This window comes from Phoca vitulina, unplaced genomic scaffold (genome assembly GCF_004348235.1).
Source record: "Phoca vitulina isolate PV1807 unplaced genomic scaffold, GSC_HSeal_1.0 scaffold46, whole genome shotgun sequence".
Lineage (NCBI taxonomy): Eukaryota > Metazoa > Chordata > Mammalia > Carnivora > Phocidae > Phoca > Phoca vitulina.
Genome location: NW_022589749.1, coordinates 6,470,409 through 6,497,884, shown reverse-complemented (window position 1 = coordinate 6,497,884; position 27,476 = coordinate 6,470,409). Strand labels below are relative to the sequence as shown.

Here is a 27,476-nt window from a genome sequence, read left to right as displayed (position 1 = left end):
CGGAGGCCCCTTCTTGACGGTTCCTGTCCCTCTCTTCTGCATTCTCCTGGCTGCCTATACTTGTCCTTCAGAGAACTTACTATGAGCGTGATTATGATGATCTATGTGATGAATTCAGTAATGCCCGAGCCCTCTCTGCAATACCAGCTCCACGCAGGCAGGGACTCACCTGTTTTACTCCCTGTTGGGTCCTCATTGTCTACTTGGCACATGGCAAGTGCTCCATAAATATTTGAATGAATGAGTAGCACATCTGCTTCCATTTGGATAGCAAGGTCAGGCCAAGTTGGGAATCCACTTCCCGCCACCTCCAGGGGGGTTGTCCGCTGAGGCCCAGAGGAGGAGATGTACCCTTTCTGGTGCTTCTGGGAGCATCCTGGGAAATGGGAGATGTCATGGAGTAAACAGCAGCTCCCCTTAAGCGCCCAGCCTGGTGATGGATGTGTTTCCTGGATGCAAGGCATGAGTGGTAGTCATAAAGTTAATCGGGCACGTAAAGACATAACTAGAGAGTGACAGGCACGTACGGTGTCCAGTTAATTGGGCTCTTAATGTGGAGGCATTAGACTGGCAAACAAACCAGGCTGCCAATACAGAGAGGGCCTTCTCTTAGGCATGGAGGGACCTTCTATTTCAAGACACCAGGGGAAGTCTTGGTGTTTCAGCCTCAGGATCTAAGACTCCCTGACTGCTGCCTGTGGGAGGAAGCTTGAGCTGCAACTCATCTAATCCCTCACAGTAAAGTCTGGGAAAAGGGCCCCCAGAGAACAGAGGCTTTTCAAGCCTGTTGACTAGAGAGAAGATAGGATTCAAACCCACGTCTTTTAATCCTGCCTTACCTGCTCTCGATCTTCAAAAATGCACTTTCTCTTCTAATATAAAGGCAACACATGTTCGTGGTGGGAGGTTAAGGAAGCATGGGGAGGCCACCTAATCGGGTGCTTGAGGAGGGAGGGAGACAGAGGCATTAAAGAAGGAAAATTAAAAAAAAAAAGAAGGAAATAAATGTTACTTATAATCCCACCACCCAGTAATTCTCACTGTGAATATTTGGGTGTGTTTTCTTTCTAAATTTTTTTTTGTCTAGTACACATCATGAAGAGATTCAGATGAGCATGTTCCAAATCCCAATTCACACCCTGACTACAGTTCTACATCCTGGGTTTTTTGGGGGGGTGTCTTTTTCCCCCTTTAACATAATAAGGAGAGCATTTTCCCATGCATTTTGCCCTACCGCCCCCTTCCTTCCTTCAGCCCTTCCCGGAGTGTGGCCAGGAATTCACCAGCATCAAGATCATTCAGGGAGCTGCTCCGAAATTCAGATTCCCAGGCCCTGCCACGATCCCACAGAATCATTGTCTGCATGCTGAACACTCTCCCAGGGTGATCTAGAAGCACTGTGAATTTCGAGAACCCCCCTCCCCCCCCGTGCAGTGGCTCCCCACAGGGCTGCACACTCTAATACTGCTCACGAGGCTTCAGCAGACCCATAGCTGACGAGGTTGAGAGTCGGGGCTCCGTGCCTCGGTATTTTTTTCTAAGGCTCCCTGGGTGATTGACATGCGCGGAGGGTTGCAGGCATCCTTCAGGATGCATAGAGTGTGCTCCTGCCAAGACTGTAAGAACAAACATTCCTTCTGGGGTAAAGAAACCGAAATGTTTTATCACCGGGATAAAGACCCATCTGTGATTTTGACTTAGCTTCCTGCAAAGTTTCACTTCTAAGTTTATAACCTTTGGCTCTGGCAGCTGTCCGTGTTGAGGTCCTAGCACAGGGGGCCGCAGAGAGGGTGTCCTCATGAGTGGGCTGCAGGAAAGATCTTGGAGCAGCGACGAAGGTGTGCTCTTCCCAGCCCACGCGTGCTTCTATCCTTATTGGTCTCAGCCAAATTCACAAATAACAAGGGTCCCCAAGCTGAGACATCTGAATAATGATCTTATATCTGTTGTTTTTCCGTGCCATTTGCTCTACGATAGGAACTAATGAGACACTCCCCGTACAAGGCCTGTTAATGGGGCCTTTCGGCATTTAGGAGGGAACAGTGCAAGGAACAGGCATCTGGGTGGAGGCTCAGAGTGTGGGTTTTGCAAGCGGTGAGTGAATCCGTGGCCTTGATTTTCCAAGAGGAGGCAGGAAAGCCTCTAAGCCTCCTGAGCAGAGCGCACTATAGTTTAAAATTGGGTCATCTGGCCTGGGCTGTCTTCCTGAGGCTTGACCTGAGGCGGGAAGCCAGGAGGGTTTCATGGAAAGCAAAGATGATTTCCTGACCCAGAGAACTAGATACTCACCCTCGCTGAACAGCCCCAGGCCAGCCTCTCACCCTCTCTGTGCTTTGGGACCTGCCCTGCTAGAGTGAGAAGAATAAAATCTAACCATTTCCTGGCTAGGGCGGTGGATGAAGGAAGAAATCGGTAAAATAGGAAAGTGTGTGCAATAAGAATGTCACCATGCATTTACCATCCCCCGCCTCCATCAGCTCGCCTCATTGTCTCATAATATTTTATAATTCTGTGGCATTGAAAGGCATCCTGAAGTTTACCTGCTCTGGACAATTTCAGGCCGTTTCTTTAAACTGCAGCTTTCCAAAGGAAATCTAATTCAACAGCCTAAACAAACAAAAGTGATAAATGCAGACATGCTGTGGGTGAAGGAGGGTTTTCTGGACCCTCAGAATCATCCCCCACCCCACCACTACAGTGGGTGGCCCCTAAACTGGCTCTAAGGAACCCTGGGGTGCCATAAAGCACAGTTTGACAACCACCGATTCAGCGTTAGCACCTTCTGTTTTACAGATGAGGAAATTGAAGCCCAGAGAGGCAAAATCCAGGGCCAAACTGCAGATTTCTCAACCCTACATTGAAGGCTTTTCAGGAAAGCAAAATGATGGGGCAGCTGTTGGGTGTCTTGTCCTAAGCTCAGGGAAGTGAGAGGCAGAGGGACAGAACCAGCTGGGGTAACGGGGTGTGTGTAACTTGGTGCTTACCAATGACTGAAGGTCTCCCTTGGTGTGGGGACTGCAGGGGCAGGGCGCGCAGAGTGGAGATCAAACAGTTCAAGAAGATCCCCATGGCTCTGCCTGACACAGAGCAGGAGGGTGGAATTACAGTTAACAACAGGGACTCAGGACAGACTGTGCCTGGGTCTGGATCCCAGCTTTCTCCACCTCCCCGCTGCGTGACTTGAGTAAATCACTTAACCTCTCTGTGCCTCAGTTTTCCCACTTGGAAAATGGGCACAAGAATAGTGCTCAGCGTATTGTGCTGCTGGAAGGACTCATTAAGAAGATCCAGGTGAAGTGCTTAGGTCTGCGTCTGGCACATGGTAAGTGCTCTGTAAACACCAGCGACTGTTACGCTAGGTGTTCTGAGACCGTGGACTGGGGCTTGCACCTGGTGACTGCCCCCACCCATCATCCTACAAAAACAGTTTCTAGGGAGAACCCAGGGAGGGAGAGGGAGGGAAGAGGAGGAGGAGGGGGAAGGAGAGGGCCGCCTCTGGCTCTGCGCATCCTGCCTCCCGAAGCGCTCTGTCCGATCTGGGTCACAGTGGAGGCTCTGGAGCCTGCAGGCAGCTCTTGGCTCGCCCTGGGGCAGGACGGCTCTCCTGCGAATGAAGCACAAAGGGAGAAGCTGCTATTTATAACGTTGCTAGTCAGAACACTTTGCGGGGATGGCAGGAGCGAGGAGGGCCTGTGGGGAGAGTCCGTATCAGGTGGCTGCCAGGCAGGGCTACCAGGGACCTTCTAGAGCTTGTGATCCCCGAATTGCCTCCCAGCGGTTCTCATGCCCCTGGTGCCCGAAGCTGGAACCCGGCCCATGGAGGGGCCGGGGCGGGGCAGGGTCCAGCTCCATCCTGAGAATGGGAGCAGGTGTGCTAGGGATGGGGCTGGAGAAGAGCCAAGTTGAAGAGCAGCTGCAAGTAAACTTTGAGATGCCCACGAAGACATCCAAGGGAAGACGTCAGGTAGACAATTAGATAAACAGCGATAACGGGAGATAGAAAGTCTAGAGAAGGTGCTTAGTCCGCGGTCAGTCCGCGGTCAGTAGAAGAGGTGGGAGATATGGGACATGGGTCTGCGGTGGTCTGAAAATGTACCAGAATTTCATCTACGCGTGCCTTTTTCTGGGGAAGGATCCAGCAGTTATCATCAGACACTCAGGAGCCCACGACTCAGAGAAGGGTAAGACCATCAGCCTGATACTGTGGGAGATGCTGGTGGTCCCTGGTCCTGTAAGGCCCTCATGATTCTGTCTCTGCTTCCAGGCGCCTGGTGGACCGTCTGGAGAACATGAGGAAGAACGTGGCCGGGGACGGGGTGAACCGCTGCATCCTGTGTGGAGAACAACTGGGGATGCTGGGTTCCACCTGTGTGGTGTGTGAGGACTGTAAGAAGGTACCACCACCCTCCTCTTCCCTGCTTCCCTGCTCTTCTCATGCACAGGGCTAGGCCTGGGCTCAAGCCAGCCCTGGGGGGCCCTGGGTCTTGGGGATGGAGCTTGGATCCTGAAGGGTAGTTGCCAGCATATGATTCCTTTGGGGGTGCTCCCATGCCCAACTATCTTCTAGGCAACCCTGATTCTGGCTCCTCTCCTGGAAGATGCTCTGACTCTTCTGTCCCCTTGGAGCTCAGCTCCATCTAGAATGAACTTGGGAGCCTGAGGTAGGACTTGAGCTATGATTGAGCCTCCAAGTATCCTGGTTGTGGCTTAGCGAGTTATGTGTCAGGCTCAAGAGCATGCCAGGCAGGTGTCTACACCTGTGTGTACATGGAAGGTTTACCCAGCATCCTCTTACCCTGGCTTAGAAAGCCCCTCTCCAGCCAAGTTAGAGCCATTGGGCTTCTTGAACATTCATTCTTGAAGGCGAGTCTCCCTGTGCTCCCTCCACCCTGCACCCTCCCCTCAAGCTGTCGGCACTTGACGATTCCAGGACATGGATACAACTGCCCTTGGGTCTGCCCAATTCCCAGGAAAGGAATTCAGGGGAACACCTGAGCTGGAGACATCCATAATGTCACTTGGCATCTCCTGCTTGGAATCCCCCTTAACATTTAGAGTGCAATATTGGGGAAAGTTTATCTAGGCTAAAACACTTAATCTGCTGCAGTCAACCAGATAGTGAAAATTTCGTGACCTGTTGGGTTTTCCTTTTTGTCTTGACTGCCAGGCAACTCAGCCAAAGGTATAACATTCTAACCATCACACAGTCATAGCTTTTATACAGGTAACTTTCTTCTTGGAGAGCTGAACCTGCAGCCATAGGCTGGGTTAGGTCAGATTCATGCGGGAAAGAAGAAATAATAAACAAATAAATATGTGACCTCTCCTCTTGAAAACTCATGTCAGCGATCTCCCCTGTGTGGACACTGAAAACTCAGACCCCACAGGGACTCTTGGAGAACTCAGGTGAATTCACTCATCCAGTGCCGGGGAGTGACTCCAGTTCTTGTTATTGGAAATGAAGACTCAGATTGGAACTTTAATCCTAACTGGCCTTGGTCATGGGAGGGAGGTGAGAAAGAGTTCAAGCTCTTTACATCCACCAAGAGAGCATGGGGCTCAGTTGCCACCCTTCCCAACCCCTTCGACCTGATCACTGGCAGCTCAGAGCCTGGCATATCTGAGTGTGCCCTGGGCTGTATTTTGTCCCCAGAATGTCTGCACCAAGTGTGGGGTGGAAACCTCCAGTAACCGCCCGCATCCCGTGTGGCTCTGCAAAATCTGCATTGAGCAGAGAGAGGTGAGTCGATTGGTCCCATCTGGCTTTTGGGACACCCTTCCTTGTTTGGGGCACCCTTCCTCACTGTAAACAGGGAAACCAGGTGGCAGTCGAGGGCTGGGGAACCTGGCTAGGTATATGTCCTAAGGGATTGGTGAAAAGGAGCCAGCTCAGCGGTGAACACTGGCAGAACAGTCCATGACGTTTGAAAGAATTTCTTTTCTCCTGCTTCCGTGACTCTTCTCTTCCTCGAAGTAGGGAGCACACCATATTTAAGAGGTGGAAGACTTGGAGTCCACTTACTGTCCTTCCACTCTCTCGCTGGGTAACCTCATACCAGTTCATCACCTTTCTGATATTTAACTTTCTCCATCAAGAAAATGGGTCTACTCAGGCCCTGCCTACTGAGTGTTTGGGGATATTGTGTGAGTCAAGTAAGAATTGTGGCAGGCTCCGTACTGTGGGCAGGGAGCAAAGTTAAAAAGTGGCACTCGTGAAGGCAGGACTCTTAGTGATTGGCTGCCGTGTCTTCATCCTCTCCCTCTCTTCCCCTAGGTGTGGAAGCGTTCCGGAGCATGGTTCTTCAAGGGCTTCCCCAAACAGGTCCTCCCACAGCCTATGCCTATAAGGAAGACCAAGCCCCAGCAGCCTGTCAGTGAGCCTGCTGCCTCTGAGCAGGTCGCCCCTGAGCCCAAGCATGCTGCCCGGGCTCCAACCCGAGGTAGGACAAAACATCTTCTCCTTTTAGGACCAAGAACAGATCTTGGCTAACTGGTCTACCCAGAGGATGTCCTGACATGATGTCTTATGTTTCTACCCAGCTGGTGAACAGCCAGCCTCTGGGCTTGGGTTTAGGAACCCTATATCCTCTGCACAGCTCACCATGAACCCTTATCAAGAGGGTAGCACAGGAAACCAGTATGGAGCTTCCTCAAAAAGTTAAAAATAGGGCTACCCTACAATCCAGCAGTCACACTACTGGGTATTTACCCAAAGAATACAAAAACACTAATTCAAAGGAGTACGTGCACCCTTATGTTTATAGCAGCATTATTTACAATAGCCAAGGTATGGAAGCAACCTGTGTCCACCAACTGATGAATGAATAAAGAAGACATGATAGATATAAATATAGATATACACACAATGGAATATTATTCAGCCATAAAAAAAGAATGACATCTTGCCATTTACAACAACATGGATGGAGCTAGAGAGTATAATGCTAAGTCAGTCAGAGAAAGACAAATACCATATGATTCCACTCATACGTGGAATTTAAGAAACAACAAACGAGCAAAGGGAGAGAGGGAGAGAAACCAAGATACAGTCTTTTAACCGTAGAGAACACAGTGATGGTTACCAGAGGGGAGGAGTGGGGGGATGGATGAACTAGGTGATGGGGATTAAGGAGTGCACTTGTCATGATGAGCAGAGGGTGTTGTATGGAAGTGTTGAGTCACTATATTGTACGTCTGGAATGAATATAACACTTCACAGTATAGTGTAATACAGTAACACTATTGTATAATGGTGGGATTAAAATTAAAACTCTTAAAAAAAGAGAGGGTAGCACAGGAAACTCTCCAGCAATGCCAGGCTGCCAAAAGCTTTCGTTGTCATCCCTCATGGAGTATTTAGAGGTACAAGAGATGGAAATTAAAATTAGAAACTGAGAGACTCTTATCACCACAATACACACTGGGGCCTGAGAGTGACTTGCTGGGAAGGCCTTCCTTGTCCCTGCAACTTCTTCTATCAACCATCTCCTGTATCTGAAATGGTACTAATTAAAAGTGAAAGATGAGTAGAAGGGAAATTACCAAAAGAAAATTACCACGGCGATGGATATTATCACTCTTATCCAAGTATTACTATTAATTAGTAAAATGACAATAAAAGGGAGAGGCAAAAAAGTAAAAAGAAGAAAAAAAGCAACTACAGTGCAAACGTATTTTAATTGGCGAGACCAATGGGACTGACCTCAGAAGAGGCCCTTGTCATAATCTCAGTTAACACTAAGTGATAAAATCTGGTCTGAACGTCAGTTCTGGAGTTGAGTGCAGGCAAAGCTTCTGAAAGGTAAGTTGTAGCTAAAGGTCTCAAAGGTCGAAATGTCCAACTTTGTCTCCCATGAGATGACTTCTAAAGGTGTGCAGTCTGGTGCCTGGCACTGAAAAGGCATCCACCAAATGCTTTCTTCCTGACATGGCCCAAGCAACGTCTATTCCTTGCAGAGAATTACTGAATTTTCAATATATACCGCGTCCCCAAGGAGCCCCCAGTGTCACCCCCAGAACATCCTTCTTCCTGGTTAAGCTTTCCCCCCTGTAGCCTGAGAAGACCGCACAGCCTCACCATCAAGATCTAGGACATCTGAGACCAAGAGGACCTGAATCTCAGTTCCAGCTCTGCACGTCGCCTAGCCCTCTGAGACTCTTTCCTCATCTGTGAAATGGGGTTAATAACTCACTGGGTTATTTTGAAGATTAAATGAGATGCTAGATGGGAGGTGCTTTGTGGAATGTAGCACTTAGCAAATATTGACCAATATTAAATAATGTTAAAGACACAGACACACACATAAATAGTATGAATTAGCTTATCAGATATACTCTGGACAAAGCAAATAACCCCAAAACTATGCTTGATATAACACCTATTCATATCACTAGAAAGAATTAACATCACCAGCATTGCATAGTGACACATGAAAAATTATTGGTAGTAACATCCAGTGCTGGTGAATGTGGGGGAAATGGATACTTTACAAACTGTTGGTAGGACTATAAATCACCTCCAGCTTTTTGGAAAGTGTTATGGCAGAATTTATTAAAATTTGAAGTGTACGTGCCATTTGATCTGGCAATCCCTCTCTGGGAATATATCTAACAGCAATAAAGGGACCAATATAAATAGATATATGTGTAAGTATATTTATTGTATCATTATTTATGGTAGCAGAACCCCTGGAAAACCCTAAATGTTCATTAATGGGATTGTTTAATGGATCATGGTATAGCCACACCGTGCTATGTTAGACATCTTTTAAAATTGAACGATGGAAATGTATATTATAGATTTGGAATTATGCCCACGATAGAAGCTTTCGATATTCTTTTAACAAACCCTTACTGAACACCCAGTGAGTTCCAGACTCTGTTCTGTGCCCTAGGAATACAGTGTTAAGTGGAACAGACAAAATCCTTGCCCTCACACAGCTAAAATTGTCCTGGGGAGAACAGATACTCAACAAACAAGCACGGGCAAATACCATGTAATACCAGATAGTGATGGTGTCCGGAGGACAGATGAAGTGGGTAAAGGGGACAGACGTGCCAGGAGGCTCCATGTTGGACAGAATGGTCACAGAAGGGCTGTCCAAGGAGCTAGTATTTGGGGGGAAGGGTAGAGAGGGCTCATGGAACATTTGGGAATGTCACGTGCAAAAGGACTTGAGGTTGGAGCGTGCCTGGTGAGTCCTGGCAAGTGAACAGAGAACATTCTAGAACAGTTTGTACGACCATTGGCTAATAATCCCAATTTGTTCTTTTTAAAGGCTTGTGCATGCTCACACATGCTTGTGCACACAAAGGAAATCATGTGAAATAGTAAATGGGAGCTACCTCACAGGGGATGTTGGGAGAGGAGACTTCCAGTTCATTTTGTAGAAGTTCTTAAGAGTGATACTGGGCCCCTTTGTGTGTTCCTTAAGCGAGGGCTCTTCAGAAACCGTAAAACAAGGACTCCCCATCATTTCTCTCTCTCTCTCTCTCCAGGTGACACTGAAGACAGGAGGGGCCCAGGTCAGAAGACAGGTGGGTTCTGCTGACTCAGTCTTCTATTTTGGGACAGGAGCCCTTCTATCCTTCTATCCCATCCCTCTGATGCCCTTTCTCCATTTAACACGTGCTTTTCTCTCCAGGTCCTGAACCGGCCTCTGTTCCCGGGCGAGGAAGCTATGGGCCTCCCGTGCGCAGGGCCTCTGAGGCACGCATGAGCTCATCTAGCCGGGACTCAGAGAGCTGGGACCACGGCCACAGTGGGGCTGCCGGTGACTCCACCCGGAGCCCAGCAGGTAGGAAACATGGGCAAATCCAGACAGGCTTCCTGAATGAGGAGAATCCAAAGGATTGGGGGTGACAATGTTTTAATCCATGTATTCATTCAGTATTTATTGAGCATCTATTGCGTGCCACGTTCCGTTTTAGATGTTGGTTCTAGTCTATGGTAGAGGAAAGACAACTCAGAAACAATTCTGACTCTGGACATCCGTATGTTTGGTTATACCCATTTCCTGCTCTAATGCCAAATGTCAGGAAAACGTAGGGGTTTTGCCTTCCTCCCTGGAAGCCCTGAGGAAAATGCAATGTGCCTTTGAGCAAAGTCAGGACACTTCCCTCTCACAGACCCACCCAAGTTCTTTGTTCTCTTTCTTGGCCAGTGGCCTCTGCTGTCCGTGAGGATGGGGTGGTTCAGCACGGCCAGGATGTCACTCAGAGCTGCTCTTGGCTCGCTGGTGCCCAGCACCTCTGGCTGCACTCGTGGGGGATTTATTTGCCAAGAGTGCCCACCATGGGAGTCCTTGATTCCTGGACTTTGGGAAAAATGTCTACTGGATGGGAGAGATCAAAGCTCCCTACCTCCTGTGTGAGCCCTCAGAGCCACTTCATTTCCTTTGTAACAAGGGGATGAGACTGGGTTCAAAGTTAGATGGGCTAAATATTCAGGTCCCATGATGACCTCTGGCTTCTCTTCTTCAATAGTGGGTCTGTAGCTTAGGCCCGTAGTCCCTCTTCTTCTTGGCGAGAGGGCTGGGCCCATACCTTGTGCTTAATCCACTGTGCACACCCCCTAATGAACCTATGATTCAGATTCATAGAGCAAGAAGAATTTCTCAGCTCTGCAACATCATATGGAATATTTGTTGTGTACTTACTATGTGCCAATGCTGGCCCAAGCTCTTCACATAGAACATCTCATTTAATCCTTGTCACAACCCCAAACCCTGTTATGAAGACATCTACTCTTCCCATTTTACAGATGGAGAAACTGAGCTCAGAGAAGTGATGCCACTTGCCCTAGGTCACACAGCTGATCATTGGTTCAAATGGAAATTAAACCCATGTCTGTCCAACATCAAAGCTTGTGCTTGTTTTTCTCTTCCAGAGGTGAAGTTTTTATTGACAGTGCTTTTTTAAAACATCTTTTTAAATGGTGGTAAAATATACTTAATATTAAATTTACCATTTTAACTATTTTTAAGTCTAGAGTTCAGTGGCCTTAAGTGCATTCACACTGTCATGCAACCATCACCACTAACCATCAGCAGAGCCATTTCATCCCAAACTGAAACTTTTACCCATTAAACAATTCTGCATTCCATTTCCCCCGCTCCCCAGCCCCTGGTAACCACTAACCACTAAGGATTTGCTTATTCTTGACATCTCATATAAATAGAATTACACGATATGTGGCCTTTTGTGACTGGCTTCTTTCACTGAGCATCCTGTATTCAAGGTTCATTCATGTTGTGACTTGTATCAGAACCTGAATTCCTTTTTAAGGCTGAAAAATATCCCCTTGCATGGATAGACATTTTATTTATCCATTCATCTGTTGATGGACCTTTGGGTTGTTTCCACCTTTTGGCTGTTGTGAATAATGAACGTTGGTGTGCAAATATCTCTTTGAGTCCCTGCTCTTAATTTGGGGAGGGTCTATACCTAGAAGTAGAATAGCTGGATCATATGGTAATTCTATGCTTAAGTTTTTTAGGAACCACCCATCGTGGGTTCTACAGCAGCTGCACCAGTTTACATTCTCACCAGAAATACACAAGGGTTCCAGTTTCTCCACATCTTCACCAACATTTGTATAGTGTGTGTGTGTGTGTGTGTGTGTGTCCATCCTAATGCGTGTGAACTGGTATCTCATGTTTCTGATTTCCATTTCCTTGATGATTAGTGATGTTGAGCATCTTTTCATGTGCTCATTGGCCATTCGTATATTTTCTTTGGAGAAATGTCTATTCAAGTCCTTTGCCCATTTTTTAATTGGGATGTTTGTTTCATCATTGTTGAATTACAGGAGTTCTTTATATATTCTGGATATTAATCCCTTTCCAGATCTATGATTTGTTAATACTTCCTCCCATTCTGTGGGTTGCCCTTTCGCCCCATTGATAGTGTCCTTTGATGCACAAAAGTTTTTAATTTTGGGGCACCTGGGTGGCTCAGTCGTTAAGCGTCTGCCTTCAGCTCAGGTCATGATCCCAGGGTCCTGGGATTGAGCCCCGCATCGGGCTCCCTGCTCGGCGGGAAGCCTGCTTCTCCCTCTCCCACTCCCCCTGCTTGTATGCCTGCTCGCTATCTCTCTCTCTCTTTCAAATAAATAAATAAAAAATCTTTAAAAAAAAAAAAGTTTTTAATTTTGACGAGTCAGATTTTTCTTTCTTTTGTTTTCTGTGCTTTGGGTGTCATATTCAGTCACGCCAAATATTTATTTATTTATTTATTTATTTATTTGAGAGAGAGAGAGAGTGTGCAGTGGGGAGAGGCAGAGGGAGAGAGAGAATCTCAGTCTCACGACCCTGAGATCATGATCTGAGCCAAAACCAAGAGTCAGATGCTCAACCAACTGAGCCACCCAGGCACCCCCTCTTTGATCCATTTTTAGTTAACTTTTGTATATGAAGCCTGTGCTTTTAAGCCTCTGTATTATTTTGCCTCTTGAGGGAAAAGACAGTCACACAACATTCCTGAGCCAGATTTGACCCCCTGTCCCTCGAGAGTCAGTGTAAATGTTATCGCCATCTATGAAGCTTCTAGCATCCACCTGCTCCACCTTGAGCTAATTGCTCCCTCCTCTGAGTTCCCAGAGTACTGACACCCAGCTCTAATTAGTGCTTGTCACTATCTAAATCATATTAAAGCCAGAATCTCTTTCCCTGAGAGAGCAGTAGAAGACAGGGGATCAGCAGATCCATGTACCTTGGGTGCATGTTAAAAGCACTTGTTCTCTGCCCCATTCCAGACCTACTAAATCAGAATTTCTGGGGTCAGGACCCAGACTCTGCACTTCTTAAGCAAATTCTTCAGGTGATTTCTGTGAATGCCAAAGTTTGAGAACCATTGCTCAAGAGCCTGAAAAGTTAGATAAATGAGTTTGGACGTTTTCCTGAAGGTGCTAGGGAGCCACAGAAGAATATTTGAGCAGAGGAAGGGCCAGCATCTTGTATTTTTATATCATTCACACATCGCACAGGTATGGCAAGTCAGATCCTATCTGGTGGCCCTGAGGTTACTCAGAGGGGTCTCGTGCTCCAAAACACAGACATGTCTGTGCTAACCTCTTTGTGCCATCTGCAGAAGGGATGATTACAACCCTTCCTGATCTGCTGGAGCCCAGATGCCCTTGCTGTATAGTAAAAGGCTCAGTCATGCCGGCAGCCCTCAGTCATGAGCCAGACTAAGCCCCGGAGGGAATTCCATCAGGAGTGCTGAGGATGACTTGCAACTCAGGTCCCAGATCCTCAACGAGAATCAAGTCAGCTCTGTGTTTCCCATTCAGTAATCCTGACACCTCCCAGTGCCCCATTCTCCGCAGATCTGGGATGTGGAGTTAGTGCTGTGGAATAAACCAAAATCATCCCGACTTTTCTTTAGGCTACAGAGGTCGTCTGGGCATCAGTATCCCTTTCATGTTGGTATACCCAAACTCCAAGTCCAAAGGCCACCTGCACCAGGAAGCTGTTCCCATCCCCCCAGCCAAAGGTCGCCTCTTGCCTCCATCCCCCGTGATGTTACTTATTTACCTCTATGACCATTTCAGTTCAGTGTCAAGGGCACAAACACCAGAACAAAGACTGTGTGGGGTCAGATCTCAGCTCTACCACCTACCAGCTGTGCATTCCCATTTTACAGATCAAGACACCAGGCTTTCAATTACTGTAAAATGGAAAGAATGACAGTAATCAGTCTTAGCTCATGGGGTTGCTCTAAAGGATTAAGTGAACTGAAACCTCACAGTGGTACTTGTGCAGATCTTGGAGCAGAGTCTGACATGCTGTGGGGGCCCAGTGTGCACGATTATTCACTTTCTACCTCCTGGGGCAGGTATAACATAATAGCTAAGGACAGGGATTTTGGAGTCAGATAAACTTGGTCAGAGGTCCTAGCCGCTTCCAAGCTATGTGACCTTGGGCACACTTAACTGCTATTTTCTCTATTGCAAATGGGGACTGTAATACCACACATGACGTCAAGTTGTGAGGGTTCTGAGAGATGATGCTCATGGCCTGGCACATCTGAAGCACTTAGTGGGTGTTGGCCATTGCTGCTGTTTTATAAGCTCATTATCTCAGTGTCTATCTCCTTCCTCTGCCTGGGCCATGCACTCTTGGAGGAATTAAGATGGTTTTTGTCCATCTTTGCCTAGGGATTGGCACTTGGCAGACATTCAATGAACACTTGTTGAATGAGTGAGTGAGTGAGTGAGTGAGTGAATGAATGAATGAATGAACAAGGACCCAAATGAACAAACCACAGTGCTACTGCAGGACCCGTAGGGCTTGGTAGGCTCCCAGCCAGAGGTGGCAAAGCACCTTCTGTCATTAGCATTCAAGCATCTCTCCAGGGACAAAGAGCTGAATTCAGGAAAGATGGGATCCAGCCCAGTGAAATGAGAGAGGATGGGGCTTTCTTCCAGGAATGTCATACCTTCTGGATGCCGGGAACTGCTGTGTACATTATCCCCTTTGATCCCCCAGTAGCTGTGCGGGAGACCGTAGCACTTGATGGTCTCAGGCAGACTCTGGAGACAAAATGCCTGAATTCAAACCTTGGTTCTGCCACTGGCCAGTAAGGAGACATTAAGTGAGCTCCTTAGCCCTCTGTGTCCAGCTTCCCCATTTGTAAAATGGAGATAATACAGCACCCAGTTCATGGGGTATAGAGATTAAGTAAGTTCTTCCATGTAAAGTCCCTGAAACACAGAATATGGTAAGCATTAAATAAATGTTAACTCATTATTATCCAGTAGATAGAGCTGTTGCCTCCATGAGACATCTGAGGTTCAGAGAGGGTGAATGACCAGCCCAAAGTCACACAGCTTATACAAGAAGCTGGAGGCAGAGCTAGGTCCATGTGAAGACAGAGACCAGATTCAATAATAATAATATTTAGTGTTTACTCCATGCCAGGTGCTGCTCTGAGCCCTTTGCTTGTATTGTTTCATAACATCTCTACCGCAACCCTAGGAGGTAGATACTATTATCCGCATTTCACAGATGAGGAGACTGAGGCCCAGAGAGGACAGGTCCCTTGCCCAAGGTCACACAGATGGAGGCAACTTCATGAAACCTTTACTTTTCGACCCCCATGTCGCTGCTGTGACCTGCACAGGGGATCTGAATGTTGCACAGAGAGAAGGCACGGAGGGGAGGAGAGGGTCTAGAGGAGCTGAGGGTGTCGGGGTGCCTCACTTAGTTCAAACCCAGAAGGCATTGCCTCGTGCCAGCTGACCAGTTCCAGGCCCCCTCCTGCTTCCACTCTGTGTGCACATGTGCGGGTGCATGTGCGTGCGCACGTGCAGAACATGACAGGTGCTTTCCTTTCCTTTCCCCGGCAGGTTTGCGACGGGCCAACTCCGTGCAGGGCTCCAGACCCGCTCCCGCCTCCGTGCAGAGCCCAGCGCCGCCTCAGCCTGGGCAGCCAGGTACCTGCCGCCTGCCCACCCAGACTGTCACTCAGCTGGGACCCCGGTGCCTCCCATCCTTGCTTGCAGAGCCCGCCGGGCTTTCTGCAAAGCCACAGCCACCACCAAACCCTCAGCTCCGCGAAGCCCCTGAGAATGAGTAATCCTCTGGGTGGGGAAGCCGGGCACGAGTGAGACGCGAGTCCCAGACCCGCGTTGGCAGGGCTTCTTCGTTCCCCACTGCCCCGCCTCAGGCACTGTCACTCCCTTTCACAGTCCTTACTTCATGCACCTGCCGCCTGCTCTCTTCTTCACATCTTTCTTCAAATGGATTCACTTGAAAAATGCAACCAAGAGAACTTGCTATCACAGACTCTCTGTCAAGGAAGTGCTGGGGACAGATGCTCCCAGAACAGCAGTGTGAGAGTCAGGAAGAAATGGTGACCAAAGAGATGGTAATATGGGAAAATCTATACAAATATGGATTGCATAAGACAATAGAAATAATGCCTAATCGGTGCAGTTAACATTGTGTTATTTTAAGAGAAACCTTATGTATATATAATAATGGCATAAATGAGAAACTGGTATTCCATGCCCAAAAGACACCCAGCAGTTTGCTAGGGCTATCCTAACAAAATACCACACACCGAGTGGCCTAAAAGTACAGATATATATAGTCGCACAGTTCTGAAGGCCAAAGGTCTGAAATCAAGGTGCTGGTGGGGGTCGCTCCTCCTGAAGGCTGTCAGGGAGAATCCGCTCCGTGCCTCTCTCCTAGCTTCTGGTGGTTGGTGGCATTCTCCCTGTGCCTTCACATCGTCTTCCTTCTGTGTACATCTCTGTGTCCAAATTTCTCCTTTTTTGTAAGGACATAGTCGTATGACCTCATCTTTACTTGAACATCTGCAAACACCCTCTTTCCAAACAAGGCCACATTCACAGGGACTGGGGGGTTAGAACTTCAGCATCCTTTGGGGAATACAATTCAACCCATTGCAGGGGGTAATTATAAAAAATTAATGCAATGAAAATAAAGCCGTGCAGTGAGATTCTCAGTATGCCGGCCTATTGAAGGTTCTGAGCCCGAGGCCTGTTCTTTTCTGCTCAAAGGGGAAATTCACAAAAGTTAGAGAGGTGTTAGAGACGAAGTAACACCTAAATGAGACATTTCCATGATGGAGTCGGTATTGACAGGCAGTGGAAACTGCAGTGACTTTCTTGCTGTGTGGTTGAATGTTATTCCAAGCCCCCTCCCTGTGGCTCTCCCCTGCATCCCATGCTTTGGGAAATGTAGTTGTAAGGAATCCACTGGACCAGGAATGACCCCATAGCGATGGTGGGCTCGAGGCATAAACCTGCCTATCACCTCACAAACAATTCTTACTCCATTCATTCATCAACTTCTTAACAACTGGTGAAATGCAAAGAACAGGTGTAGCCATCCCCATTTCACGGAGGAGGAAGCTGAGGCCCAGGAAGGAAGCACTGGGGCTTGAACCCAGGTCTTTCTGACCTCAGAGTCCCCCAGTGGGACCATTCCTGCATCCCTGGGTACCTCTGTCCATCACCTGCTGCCCCCAGGCCTGTGTCCACACTCCTGAAATGAGGGCGGGGCGGGAGACAGGGAAGAACACCCAAATGATGCCACCTTCTCTGCTCTGTCCCTTTCTCTTTCCCCATTCAGGGCCTCCCGGAGGCAGCAAACCCAGCCCTGGGCCCACAGGACGCTTTCCAGATCAGAGACCAGGCAAGTGTTCCTTTCTTCCCATACCTGTCCAGTGGGCACCCCTCTTCCTGTGGGAGAGCAGGAGCTGCTAGATCTTTGTCCCCCCCCGCACCCAGAGACTCATCTGATGAGCTCTAAGGGGCCTCCCTAATTCCAAAATTCTAGATAGTCCTCACTAAGATTAGATAGCTAGAAAAGGACAGCACATACAGTGGTTAAGAGCACAGACTGCCTGGATTCAAATCTGGGCTCCTTTACTTCCCAGCTGTCAAGTCACTTAACTTCCCTGAGCCCCTGTTTCCTTATCTCTAAAATGGGAACAACCTCACAGAATTGATGGGAGGATTAAACAAACTAAGGCATATAAAACCTTAGCACATGACCTGGAATGGATTAAGATCATGCTAAGTGACAGTGCTTCTTTCCTATGATGTATATGCATCGTCATCAGTTACTAGAGCTATGGCTCCTTCATTGCTTTCTAGCTCACCAGGTACTGTTTTAAGTGCTGTACATGTAGCAGATAATTTTTAAAATAATAGCTACTAGTTTTAAGCACCCTCAGGTATTATAATTCCCATTTTACATGTGACGAAACTGAGGTTCAGAGACATTAAGTAACTTGCCCCAGGTCGCACAGCAGAGATCAAACCCAGGCCGTCTGGCTGCAGAGCCCACACCACTGATCAGCACCCCCATGAGGTCTGTTTTGCCTGCATCTGAATCAGCTCCTGGGAATTGTTATAAGACACGGACTCCGAGGCCCATAGCACTGCCTACTGAGTCTGGATGGGGCCCGAGAACCTGCATTTTTGCAAGCTTCCCTAGGTGGTTTTGACAAAGGCAACATTCAGAGGACCAGTGAATAACATGATGCACCCCACCCCTTCCCCCGTCAGCTGGATGTGCTGATCCTCCGTGGCTGGGCTGGGGTGGTACAAGGCTTGCCGAGCCCCTGGTATACAGTAGGTGCTCATCACTAATGCAGTGCTGCAGCAGTGCTGCGGGCATGACGCAGAGACTCAGCTGCCTCTTCCCTGCCCTCGCCCCATCTCCCCTGCAGAGGTGGCTCCCGGCGACTCTGGCTACGCTGGGGCCACGGCCCCGCCGCGGGAGGAGAGAACGGGGGGAGTTGGGGGCTACTCAGCAGCTGGAGCCAGGGAGGACCGAGCGGCGCCCCCTCCGGGCCCATATTCCCAAGCGTCTGCTGCCGCCCCCCCGCCTGCCGCGGCCCCTGCCCGCCAGCCCCCACCCCCGGAGGAGGAGGAGGAAGAAGCCAACAGCTACGATTCGGATGAAGCAAGTAGGTGGCCCTTACAGGAGGGGTGTCTGGGGAGAGTCACTTCGGGGTGTCGTTCCCGGGGAGAGAGGAACAGCCCCTCAATGTGCCAAGCCTAATAAACATATTAACCAAGTTATAAAGATACAGATTTGTGTTACTAAATTCACAAAACAACATCAGCTTTCTAAAGAAGAGGTGCGACGTATATTTTTGTGATAAATATGTAACATCAAAGTTACCATTTAAATCATTTTGAAGAGTACAGTTTGACTACATTTGCGATGTTCAGATGTCCAGTACGGTGGCTCCTCAACAAGTCAGACAGAAGTGTCATATGACCCAGCATTTCATATATATATATATGTATTTTAATAGTCTCCAAAACTCTTTAATGTGTATCTTCTAAAAGTAATTTCTTAACCATAATTTAAAAATTTAAAAATTCCTAGACATTTCCTCCTGCATCCATCCCTTCAATGACTTGTAAAGTGCCTGTTCTGGGCCTCGCCCACTCAGACCCAAAGTCCTAGGGACACACACACACACGCACACACCAGTGTGTGTACTTATCTTGGGTATGTCTGAGCAGCGGGGGAGAGCTGGGGTGGCCTTTGTGAGCTGGAGGGAGACGTGGACGGACAAATGTCTGGATCTAAGATGTGTTGTAGGGTTGGGGGCGTTCCAAGAGCTCCTGGTCGGGTGGACAGACAGGACGCACACAGAAGAAGTGGACCTACAGTCATAATCAGTGGCCTGGCTTTGGCCCATCGTGTCACCTCTCCTTGATGTAAAATGGGAAGTGAATACTGCCTCCCACACAGAGCTGCGGGGAGGGTAAACTGAGGTACCTCCTGGGAAAATGCTTCGTAAACTGGCAGTCATTATTATTGTGTAGTGCTAAACACACAAGAGGAATTATGATGATGTAGTATGCGCATCAGAAGTCCTAAATGTCAACACCTGCTGAGCACGACCTTTGTGCCCGGCACTTACTACTAAGTGCGTTGTGTGCACGTGCTCCTTTATTTAGTCTTCCCACTGGGCCTGGGAATAGGTGCTTCTACTAATCCCATTTCACAGATAGGGAGACTGAGGCTCTGAGAGCTTCAGGGGCCTGGCCAAGCTCACACCGCCAGGGAGTGGAGGGGCTGACGGTCACTCACAGATGACCAGGATGAAATATCAGCTGTGCTCTCCCACGGGTCCTGGGTCTGCTGTCTTGGGAAAGGAGAGCGGGGAGTCCACACCCCCTTGTGAGCCACGGGCTGCTTCTGCTCTGGAAAGGTGCCGTACCTAGCGCACCTGTCTGCCTTTCTGCACACTGGCACCTGCACAGCATCGGCTGGCTCCTTCCGTCGTCAGTGTCTCTTCACTGACCTGCCAAGCCTCGATGGTCCCTCCCAGCTTGTTTCTGTCCCTATTACGAGCTGTCCCCGGTGATTTATAACAAGCCTATCACTGTATTCAACTATATACTGCTCACGCACTCATGGGCTCATCTCTATAGTTGACAAGTATTTTATTAAGCACATACTATGTGCTCCAAACTATTCTAGCTGCTAGGGACACCATGGGGGGGAAAAAAAGGCCAAAATGGCTGATCTAAGGGAACTAACATTCTAGTGGAGAGAAATAATTAACATACCGAAGAGTTTGTTTCAAATGGAGATAGCACACCAAGGAGGAAATAAAATAGGGCAATGACCGTGAGGGTGGGTGCTTTGGATGGAGTGATCAGGGAGGGAGGAGGTGACATTTAAACCAAGATGTGGATAATGAGAAGACACCAGCCATGTGAGGATCTAGAGGGAGAGTATTCCAGGCGGAGGCAACAGCAAATGCTCAGACGCATTTCTTCCTTTAGCGAGTAAGTGAGCACCAACTATGTGCCCTGTACTGTGCCCAGTGGGGACACAGCAGTGAACGAGACAGTCACAGCCCTTGCCCTCGGGGGGCTCTCAATCTAGCAGGATGGGAAGTCATTAACTAGGCCATTGCACACATGATTAAGTGATCACAGGTGTGCCGAGGGCTCCGAGGTAGAGGAGGGTCTACCAGGATGGGGTGTCCAGAGCAGGGACCGACTCTTCCCCTCTGTAGGCTCAATGCCTCGACCAGACTGGGCACATAGTAAATGCTCAGGAAATGTTTGTTGAATGACTGAACGAATGTTCTCTTTGTTCCTGCCTCTGCCCCCTACAGCCACCCTGGGTGCCCTGGAGTTCAGCCTTCTCTACGACCAGGACAATAGCTCCCTGCACTGCACCATGATAAAAGCCAAGGTAAGTGAGAGGCCAAGCTGGGGACCACTTAGGATGCTCTGGCTTGTCTAGAGGACTTGGGGATGGCATGGGTGACCGGGCCTGACTATCTGTGACAGTGACGGTGATGAGAAAGGGCCAGGAATTAGCCATGGTCGCTTTTTTTGGAGGACTTCCTTCAGGGGTGGTCCCAGGGGGGTTTCACGGAGCTGTAGCTGCCTCCCGGGAGTGGAGGCAGCCAGGAGTCAAGGGCAGAGCTGAAATCGGCCCAGCCCCGTCCACAGCCTCTGGAAGGGACCAAAGCAGAGGGGCTGCCTGGTGGCATTGACTTGACAGCTGACAGGCCCACCCAGTGGTTCCTTCTGCTTCTGTGACTATCAGGCTGGAGCAGTGGCCGGGGGGGTGGGGGGGGTGGGGGGAAACCCATTGTTGCAGATCCTACGACATCTCCCTGCTGCGGGCTCCAGGGGGAGTGCGCGCCAACTCAACTCAACTCCGGACCCCGAGGAGAGCTGGATGATACCAGTGTACATCCCGGGAAGTAACTGACTGGAGTCTCCCCCCGCTGCAAACCTGGTCCATGTGGAAGCAGAAGCAAGGCTCAGGAAGCAGACTTCCTGGGTTCAAACACTAGCTCCATTGCTCCCCAGCTGTGTGATTTGGGGAAAGTTACTCAACCTCTCTGAGCCACAGTGTGCCATTTGTAAATCCGGGATAATAATGTGCGTCTCCCATAAGCATGACTGAGTATTAAGTGTAAGGTGGCCACATGTTCCCGTTTGCCCAGGACAGTCCCTAGTCATGCCTGTGACCTTGCTGGAATAATTAAAAGCTCCCCCTTTCACACACAAAATGTCCCAGTTTGGATGATAAACGAGGCTAACGCTTAGCACAACTCCCGGATCAACACGCCCAGGGCACGTCTTCAGCAGGTTTCGCTGAGCACCTGTTTTTATCAGTCACTGTAGCGAGCACTTACGTTCCCCAAGAGCACAATGAGGCAAGCACATTCATTAGCTCCAGTGATCTTCCTGGGAACCTCGGAGGTAGGGAGCATTATTAGCCCCGTTGTACAAATGGGGAAACTGAGTCTCAGGAAGGTTAAAGCCTGAGGTCACACAGCTGGTAGGGAGAGAGCTGGATTTGCGTCCGGATGTAATGGTTTCGCTCTCTGCCCATTCAGTCCCCTCCTTCAGCTCCAGAAATGGGGGAAAGCCACACCATCACTGCCCCCTCGAGACAGGGCAACAGAACAGTCACATGCTCTCAGGCTGGGCGGGTGACAGAGGTGAGCAAAGTGTGTGAGATGTTTGGCTGTGGTAGTAGCCCTGGTAAACCGGCCTGAGCAGGCCCCATACAAAGACGTTCAAATTCAGATTTTAAAAGCATAGCGTCTGCCAGTTTGCAGCCTTGCAGTAGTCATTCCAGAAACGTTCATTAAATGCCTACTCTGCACCGGGCGCTGCCCTACACGCTGGTGCTCCTAGCGTGGGCAGGAACTGGCCCTGCCCGCGTGGACTCACGTCGGGGAAATGGCCCAGAAACCACTGGCATTTCCTGAGTATTATATACCCTCCGGGGCCTTCCACTATGATTGCATCCCACTTAATCTTCACAGCCACCTATGAGGAAGGTGCTATCATCATTCCCATTTTACAGACGGCAAAGCTGAGGCACAGATTAAGTGACTTGTCCAGATCACATAGCCAAGAAGTGGCAGAGCTGGGATTTGAACCCATGTAGTCCAGCTCAAGAGCCTCTGCTCTTACCCACGAGGCTACTCTGCTAGCTTTCCCCCTTGTCCCCAACTTTGTGGCACCCTCTCCCCATTGTCCACACTCACTAGTGCCAGGCCCAGAGCTCACCCTTCACAGGTGAGGTCTCATTTAATCCCCCAAGAACCCCATGAACAGGGGCTGCAATCAGCCCCACTGAACAGATGGGGAAACTGAGGCCCACAAGGATGCATGGCTTTGGGATTAGTGCTGTGAGAAAGGACAGTGGGAGCCCAGAGGTGGGATACCCGCCCAGCCCTGACATAGGAAGATGGGCAGCGTGTGTCTGGGCCCCAGGAATTTTGGGTTGGGTTGCTCATATTAACAAGCCCAATTTAATTCCTACCCCAGACAAACTCCCTTCCCCCACGGTGTCTCACTTGAGCCTCGTTCAAGCCCAGGGAGGGGGGCTGGACAGACATTGTGATGCCCATTTTATGGATGGAAAAACTGAGGTCTCAGAAATGAGTGCAGAGGCCAGGGGCAGAACTCAGGCCCCCTTTCCCCAGCTTCTCCTTCTCTCTCATCCTTGTTCTGGAGCATTTCCTTCCATGCTAGGAGTAACAGTCCAGCGTCAATGCAGCAAATCCCTGTGTGCCAGGCTCTGTGCCCAGCACTTCACAGGTATAACTATGTTTAAGTCTTACCACTTCGTGAAGCAGATACCGTTATCCCATTTGACAGATGAGGAAAATGAGGCTCAGAGAGGTTAAGGAACTTGCCTAAAGTCACACAGCTGGGAAGTAACATGGCCAGGCTCCAAACCCTGTTTGCCTGATTCCAGCATTCTTTCCAAAGATATTTCATTTCCCTTCTGTCTTTGGAAGAGGAAGCACATGGGTGGACCGATGGGCAGGACAGATGCCAGGGGCTGTGCCCATTGCCTGTGACAGTTGAGCGCCAGGCCCTCCCAAGGCCCTCATGCTGTTGCCTTTTCTCTTGCAGGGACTGAAGCCCATGGATTCCAACGGCTTGGCTGATCCCTACGTTAAGCTGCATCTCCTGCCGGGAGCCAGCAAGGTACCATATGGCCTGGGCCTCTCGGCAGGCTGGGCACATGGGCCCTGGCAGGCACCCAAGGTTCCCAGCTCAGAGCCTGAAATAGGCCCCCTATCTGGCCCCAAACTCCCCTCCTCCCTGAGTGGCAAAGTCCTTGCAAGGGGTGAGGGGTAGACCAGGAGTTACTCTTCCTTGAGGGGCAGGCACTCTGCCCGTTTCTCCAGCCCAGAAATGTAGGCTCCAGGGAGCTGCCGAAGGCCAGGAGAGAAGCAGAAGCCCCAGTTATGCCATCCACCTGCTCAGATACCTTCAGTGCGTCCCCAGTGCTGACCATGGCTCGCCTCCCCCACTCACTTTATGTCCCAACCAAACGCTTCTCCTCTCTCTAGGCTGTGGTGCTAAGCACTTGAGAAAATGCTTGTTACTGAGTGAAAATGCACTACTGCCCCGCCCACCTTTCTCTCCCCTTCCAGCTCACTCACCTGCTTACTACTACCTTGCTCTGGGGAAGGACAATGGAGTTAATTCTCCTCTCTTTGGATGGACCCACTCAGAGCACATGGCTAGACATGAAAGGGTGCTTTCTTGGAGTTTATTTTCTGCTTTGTTGTGTTAATTTGACATGCATGGCACACTGGGGCTCAGAGAGGTTGAGTAACTTTCTCCAAATCACACAGCTGGGGAGCAGTGGAGCTAATGTTTGAACCCAGGAAGTCTGCTTCCTGAGCCTTGCTTTTGCTTCCACATGGGCCAAGCTTGCGGGGGGTGGGGGTGGGGGTGGGAAACAAGAATGACTGTATACTTGGTTGCATGATCTTGGGAAAATGGCTGTTAAAAATCTCTGCAAGTATGAAATATGCCCCATAACACAAAGAGGACACACATGTGTGTATTCACATACACACTGTCTCTCACTCTTTCTTTCTTTGGATCAAGAAAGGAGAGTCCCTCACCTGACCATGGCCAAACTGTGAAGTGTTTGGCCACTACTCATTCTAACCCCCCAGTGACATTTGCTTCTTTCTCCTCGAGACTCTCTTCTTTGCTCACGCCTGAATCCAAACTGGCTTTACTCATTCTAACCCCCCAGTGACATTTGCTTCTTTCTCCTCGAGACTCTCTTCTTTGCTCACGCCTAAATCCAAACTGGCTTTGCCAAAGCGTCCAGTGAGTCATTTACATGTTAGTATGAATTAGATTTGCTACCAGGCCACCTCTTGTGGATATAGTGCATGTTTCGCTGTCTTTCTTAGAGTAAAATGAAAACCTTGTCCCCTAAGGACTTTCAGGCATGGAGAATGCTATTTGGGGAGACAGAAGAAACCATTTCAGTACCCCCAGAAATTGTTTTTTCACTGCTTATAAGTGGGTGACTCTTTATTTCTGCCTTTCTGGCCATAAATCATATTTTTTTCTCATGCTTTCTAATCTTAATGGAAAGTTCAAAGAGAGGGCCCAGCACATGGAGGGTGGGTGGCCCAGTGTCCAGCATTGATGATGGCTGTAGCCAGCATTGGGGATGCCCTCCACTCACTGAGAGCATGCATTTTGGGAGCAACTGAGCCCCCGGACGCTTGTAAGAGGAGTGGACTCCTACATCACCCACCCACTCCCACCCACACACCCCATGTCAACCCAAAGGATGGGGCTGCGGGGCTGGCTTCCCACCAAGGCAGGTGTCTGTCCATCTCTCTGGGCTCTAGTCCAACAAGCTTCGTACAAAAACTCTGCGGAACACCCGGAACCCCATCTGGAATGAGACCCTTGTCTATCATGGCATCACAGACGAGGACATGCAGAGGAAAACCCTCAGGTACCTGCCGGGCAAGTGGGCAGAGAGGGGGCTGAGGCCGGGCAGATTGAGACGCATAGCTACCAGAGGCCGCTCTTGAAAATATAGCTGCATTGTTTTTTCTTTCTTTTTTACTTCTACAAAAACAACATATGTTTCTGGTAGAAACTTTTGAAAATACAGGCAAATAAAACTCTTGTTTTGGTGTCTGGATGTTCAGGTTGTGTGTGTATGTATTTGTGCGTGTGTATTTACGTATGTGTGCAAACATTTCTTATAAAATTAAGTACTCTAAAAACAGACCATTCTAATAATTAATTAGCCTCTCTTACTTAACAGTGTATTGATGCCATTTCATATTCTTCTACAGTGTTTTGTTAAACTGCATTTTAAATTATGTAAGTAATAAGTAAATACACTTTTCTTATTTAAAAAAAAAAACTTATAGAGCAGGCAAAGCTCCTTTTAAATGTTAGTCCCCAGGGCGCCTGGGTGACTCAGTCCATTAGGCATCTGCCTTCGGCTCAGTCAGGATCCCAGGGTCCTGGGATCGAGCCCTGAGTCAGGCTTCCTGCTCAGCGGGGAGTCTGCTTCTCCCTCTCCCTCTGCCTCTCCCCCCTGCTCACTCTCTCTCCTGATCTCTCTCTCCTGCTCTCTCTCAAATAAATAAATAAAATCTCTTTTAAAATTAAAAAAAAATAAATGTTAGTCCCCTCCACCAGCCTGGGTCTGCTTCCTCCCTCTGTGAGTGTATGTATATTCCTACTACTGTTTACAACATAGAGCGTATCATGCTGTATAGATCTGCAACTTGCCTTTTTTCTTAACACTATATTTTGGAGTTAGAGCCATGGGAAGACATTTAGATCTGCCTAATATTTGACTGCTTCAGAGTATTACACAGAATGGTTTATCTCAAATTTTTAAAAATGTTTTATAATTAAATATTACAAAGGTACAGAAAAGTGTAAACATAATAAGACAAACATCCATAAAGTCAACCCTCAGTCTTTTAGAAAAATCTTAATATTTTGCTGTATGTGCTTCAGCTTTTTAAATTGTTATTATGTTCAAGAAAGAAAGCATTGCAGATGCAGATTGAGGCTCCTCTCGTACACCCCCATCCCCTCCTTCTCTTCTTTCCCCCTCAGGGCTAAACGCCACACTGAATTTTATGGGTGTCATTCCCAAGCATGTTTTATACTTTAGCTACATGATTATGTATCTATAAACAATGATGGTATTGTCTGGCATGTTTTTAAATTTTTTTAAAGATTTATTTATTAGAGAGAGAGCATGAGCGTGAGCAGCAAGGAGGGGCAGAGGAAGAGGGAGAGGGAGAATCTCAAGCAGATGCCCCACTGAGTGCAAAGCCCGACACGGGGCTCGATCTGACCCGAAATCAAGAGTCAGACACTTTAACCGACTGAGTCACCCAGATGCCCAGGTCTGTTTTAAATTTTATGTAAATGTTTATCAGTGTGTTCAGCCAGCGTCCAGTGGAAGGACGTTTAGGTTGTTTCCAGCTTCTCTCTTTTACAAAGTTGCAACGAGCATCCTTTACTCTTCCTTGTGTACATACTAGTGTTTCCTTAGGGTAGAAGCCAAAGGGGAGCGTTTATTGGATCATAGTAGATGTTTTGTTTTTTGTTTTTTTACAAGTCATACAAACCGCTTTTCAAATTGGCGTTCCACGTATATTCCTGCCAGCTACACTATTATTTTAAGTAAACATTTTTATTGCAGGGTAACAGCCATTTAGAAAAATGCACACCTAAAAACTGCACAGATTGATGAGTTTTTACAAAGTGAACACACTGTGGTCTGAGAACAGAACATTCCCAGACCACAGACACCCTTCCCCCGGTACTGTCCCTGTAATGAGGACCCTCCCCTCAGGGTATTCACTACCCTAACTTCTAAAGGACAATGAACTCAGTCTGGTTTTGTACTTTACGTAAACGGAATGGTACAGCATGACTCTTTTCTGTCTTTGCACTTAATATTGTATTTGTGATACTTGCCCAAGTTGTTGTGTATAGTTGTAGATTATGGATTCTTGTCACTCTTTATTTTTTTTAAGATTTATTCATTTATTTTAGAGAGAGAGAGAAAGAGAGCAAGAGGCAGAGGGCGAGGGAGAGAGAGAATCCCAAGCAAACTCCCTGCTGAGCACAGAGCCCGATGTGGGGCTCGATCCCATGACCCCAAGATCATGACCTG

The 27,476-nt window shown here is 48.5% G+C and overlaps 1 protein-coding gene across 8 annotated transcripts in view; it reads left to right on the top strand.

The window, feature by feature from the left end:
- Window positions 1–27,476, top strand: part of RPH3A (rabphilin 3A) — a 253,672-nt gene that overhangs the window by 211,180 nt on the left and 15,016 nt on the right. For all 8 annotated transcript variants that reach the window (XM_032431458.1, XM_032431456.1, XM_032431452.1 and 5 more), the window contains 11 exons: window positions 4,265–4,394; window positions 5,654–5,740; window positions 6,275–6,440; window positions 9,499–9,537; window positions 9,645–9,797; window positions 15,350–15,436; window positions 17,103–17,165; window positions 18,208–18,447; window positions 20,629–20,708; window positions 23,408–23,482; window positions 25,165–25,274. In XM_032431458.1, the coding sequence (XP_032287349.1) occupies window positions 4,265–4,394; window positions 5,654–5,740; window positions 6,275–6,440; window positions 9,499–9,537; window positions 9,645–9,797; window positions 15,350–15,436; window positions 17,103–17,165; window positions 18,208–18,447; window positions 20,629–20,708; window positions 23,408–23,482; window positions 25,165–25,274 (1,230 nt within the window). The remainder of the gene's footprint in view (window positions 1–4,264; window positions 4,395–5,653; window positions 5,741–6,274; window positions 6,441–9,498; window positions 9,538–9,644; window positions 9,798–15,349; window positions 15,437–17,102; window positions 17,166–18,207; window positions 18,448–20,628; window positions 20,709–23,407; window positions 23,483–25,164; window positions 25,275–27,476) is intronic.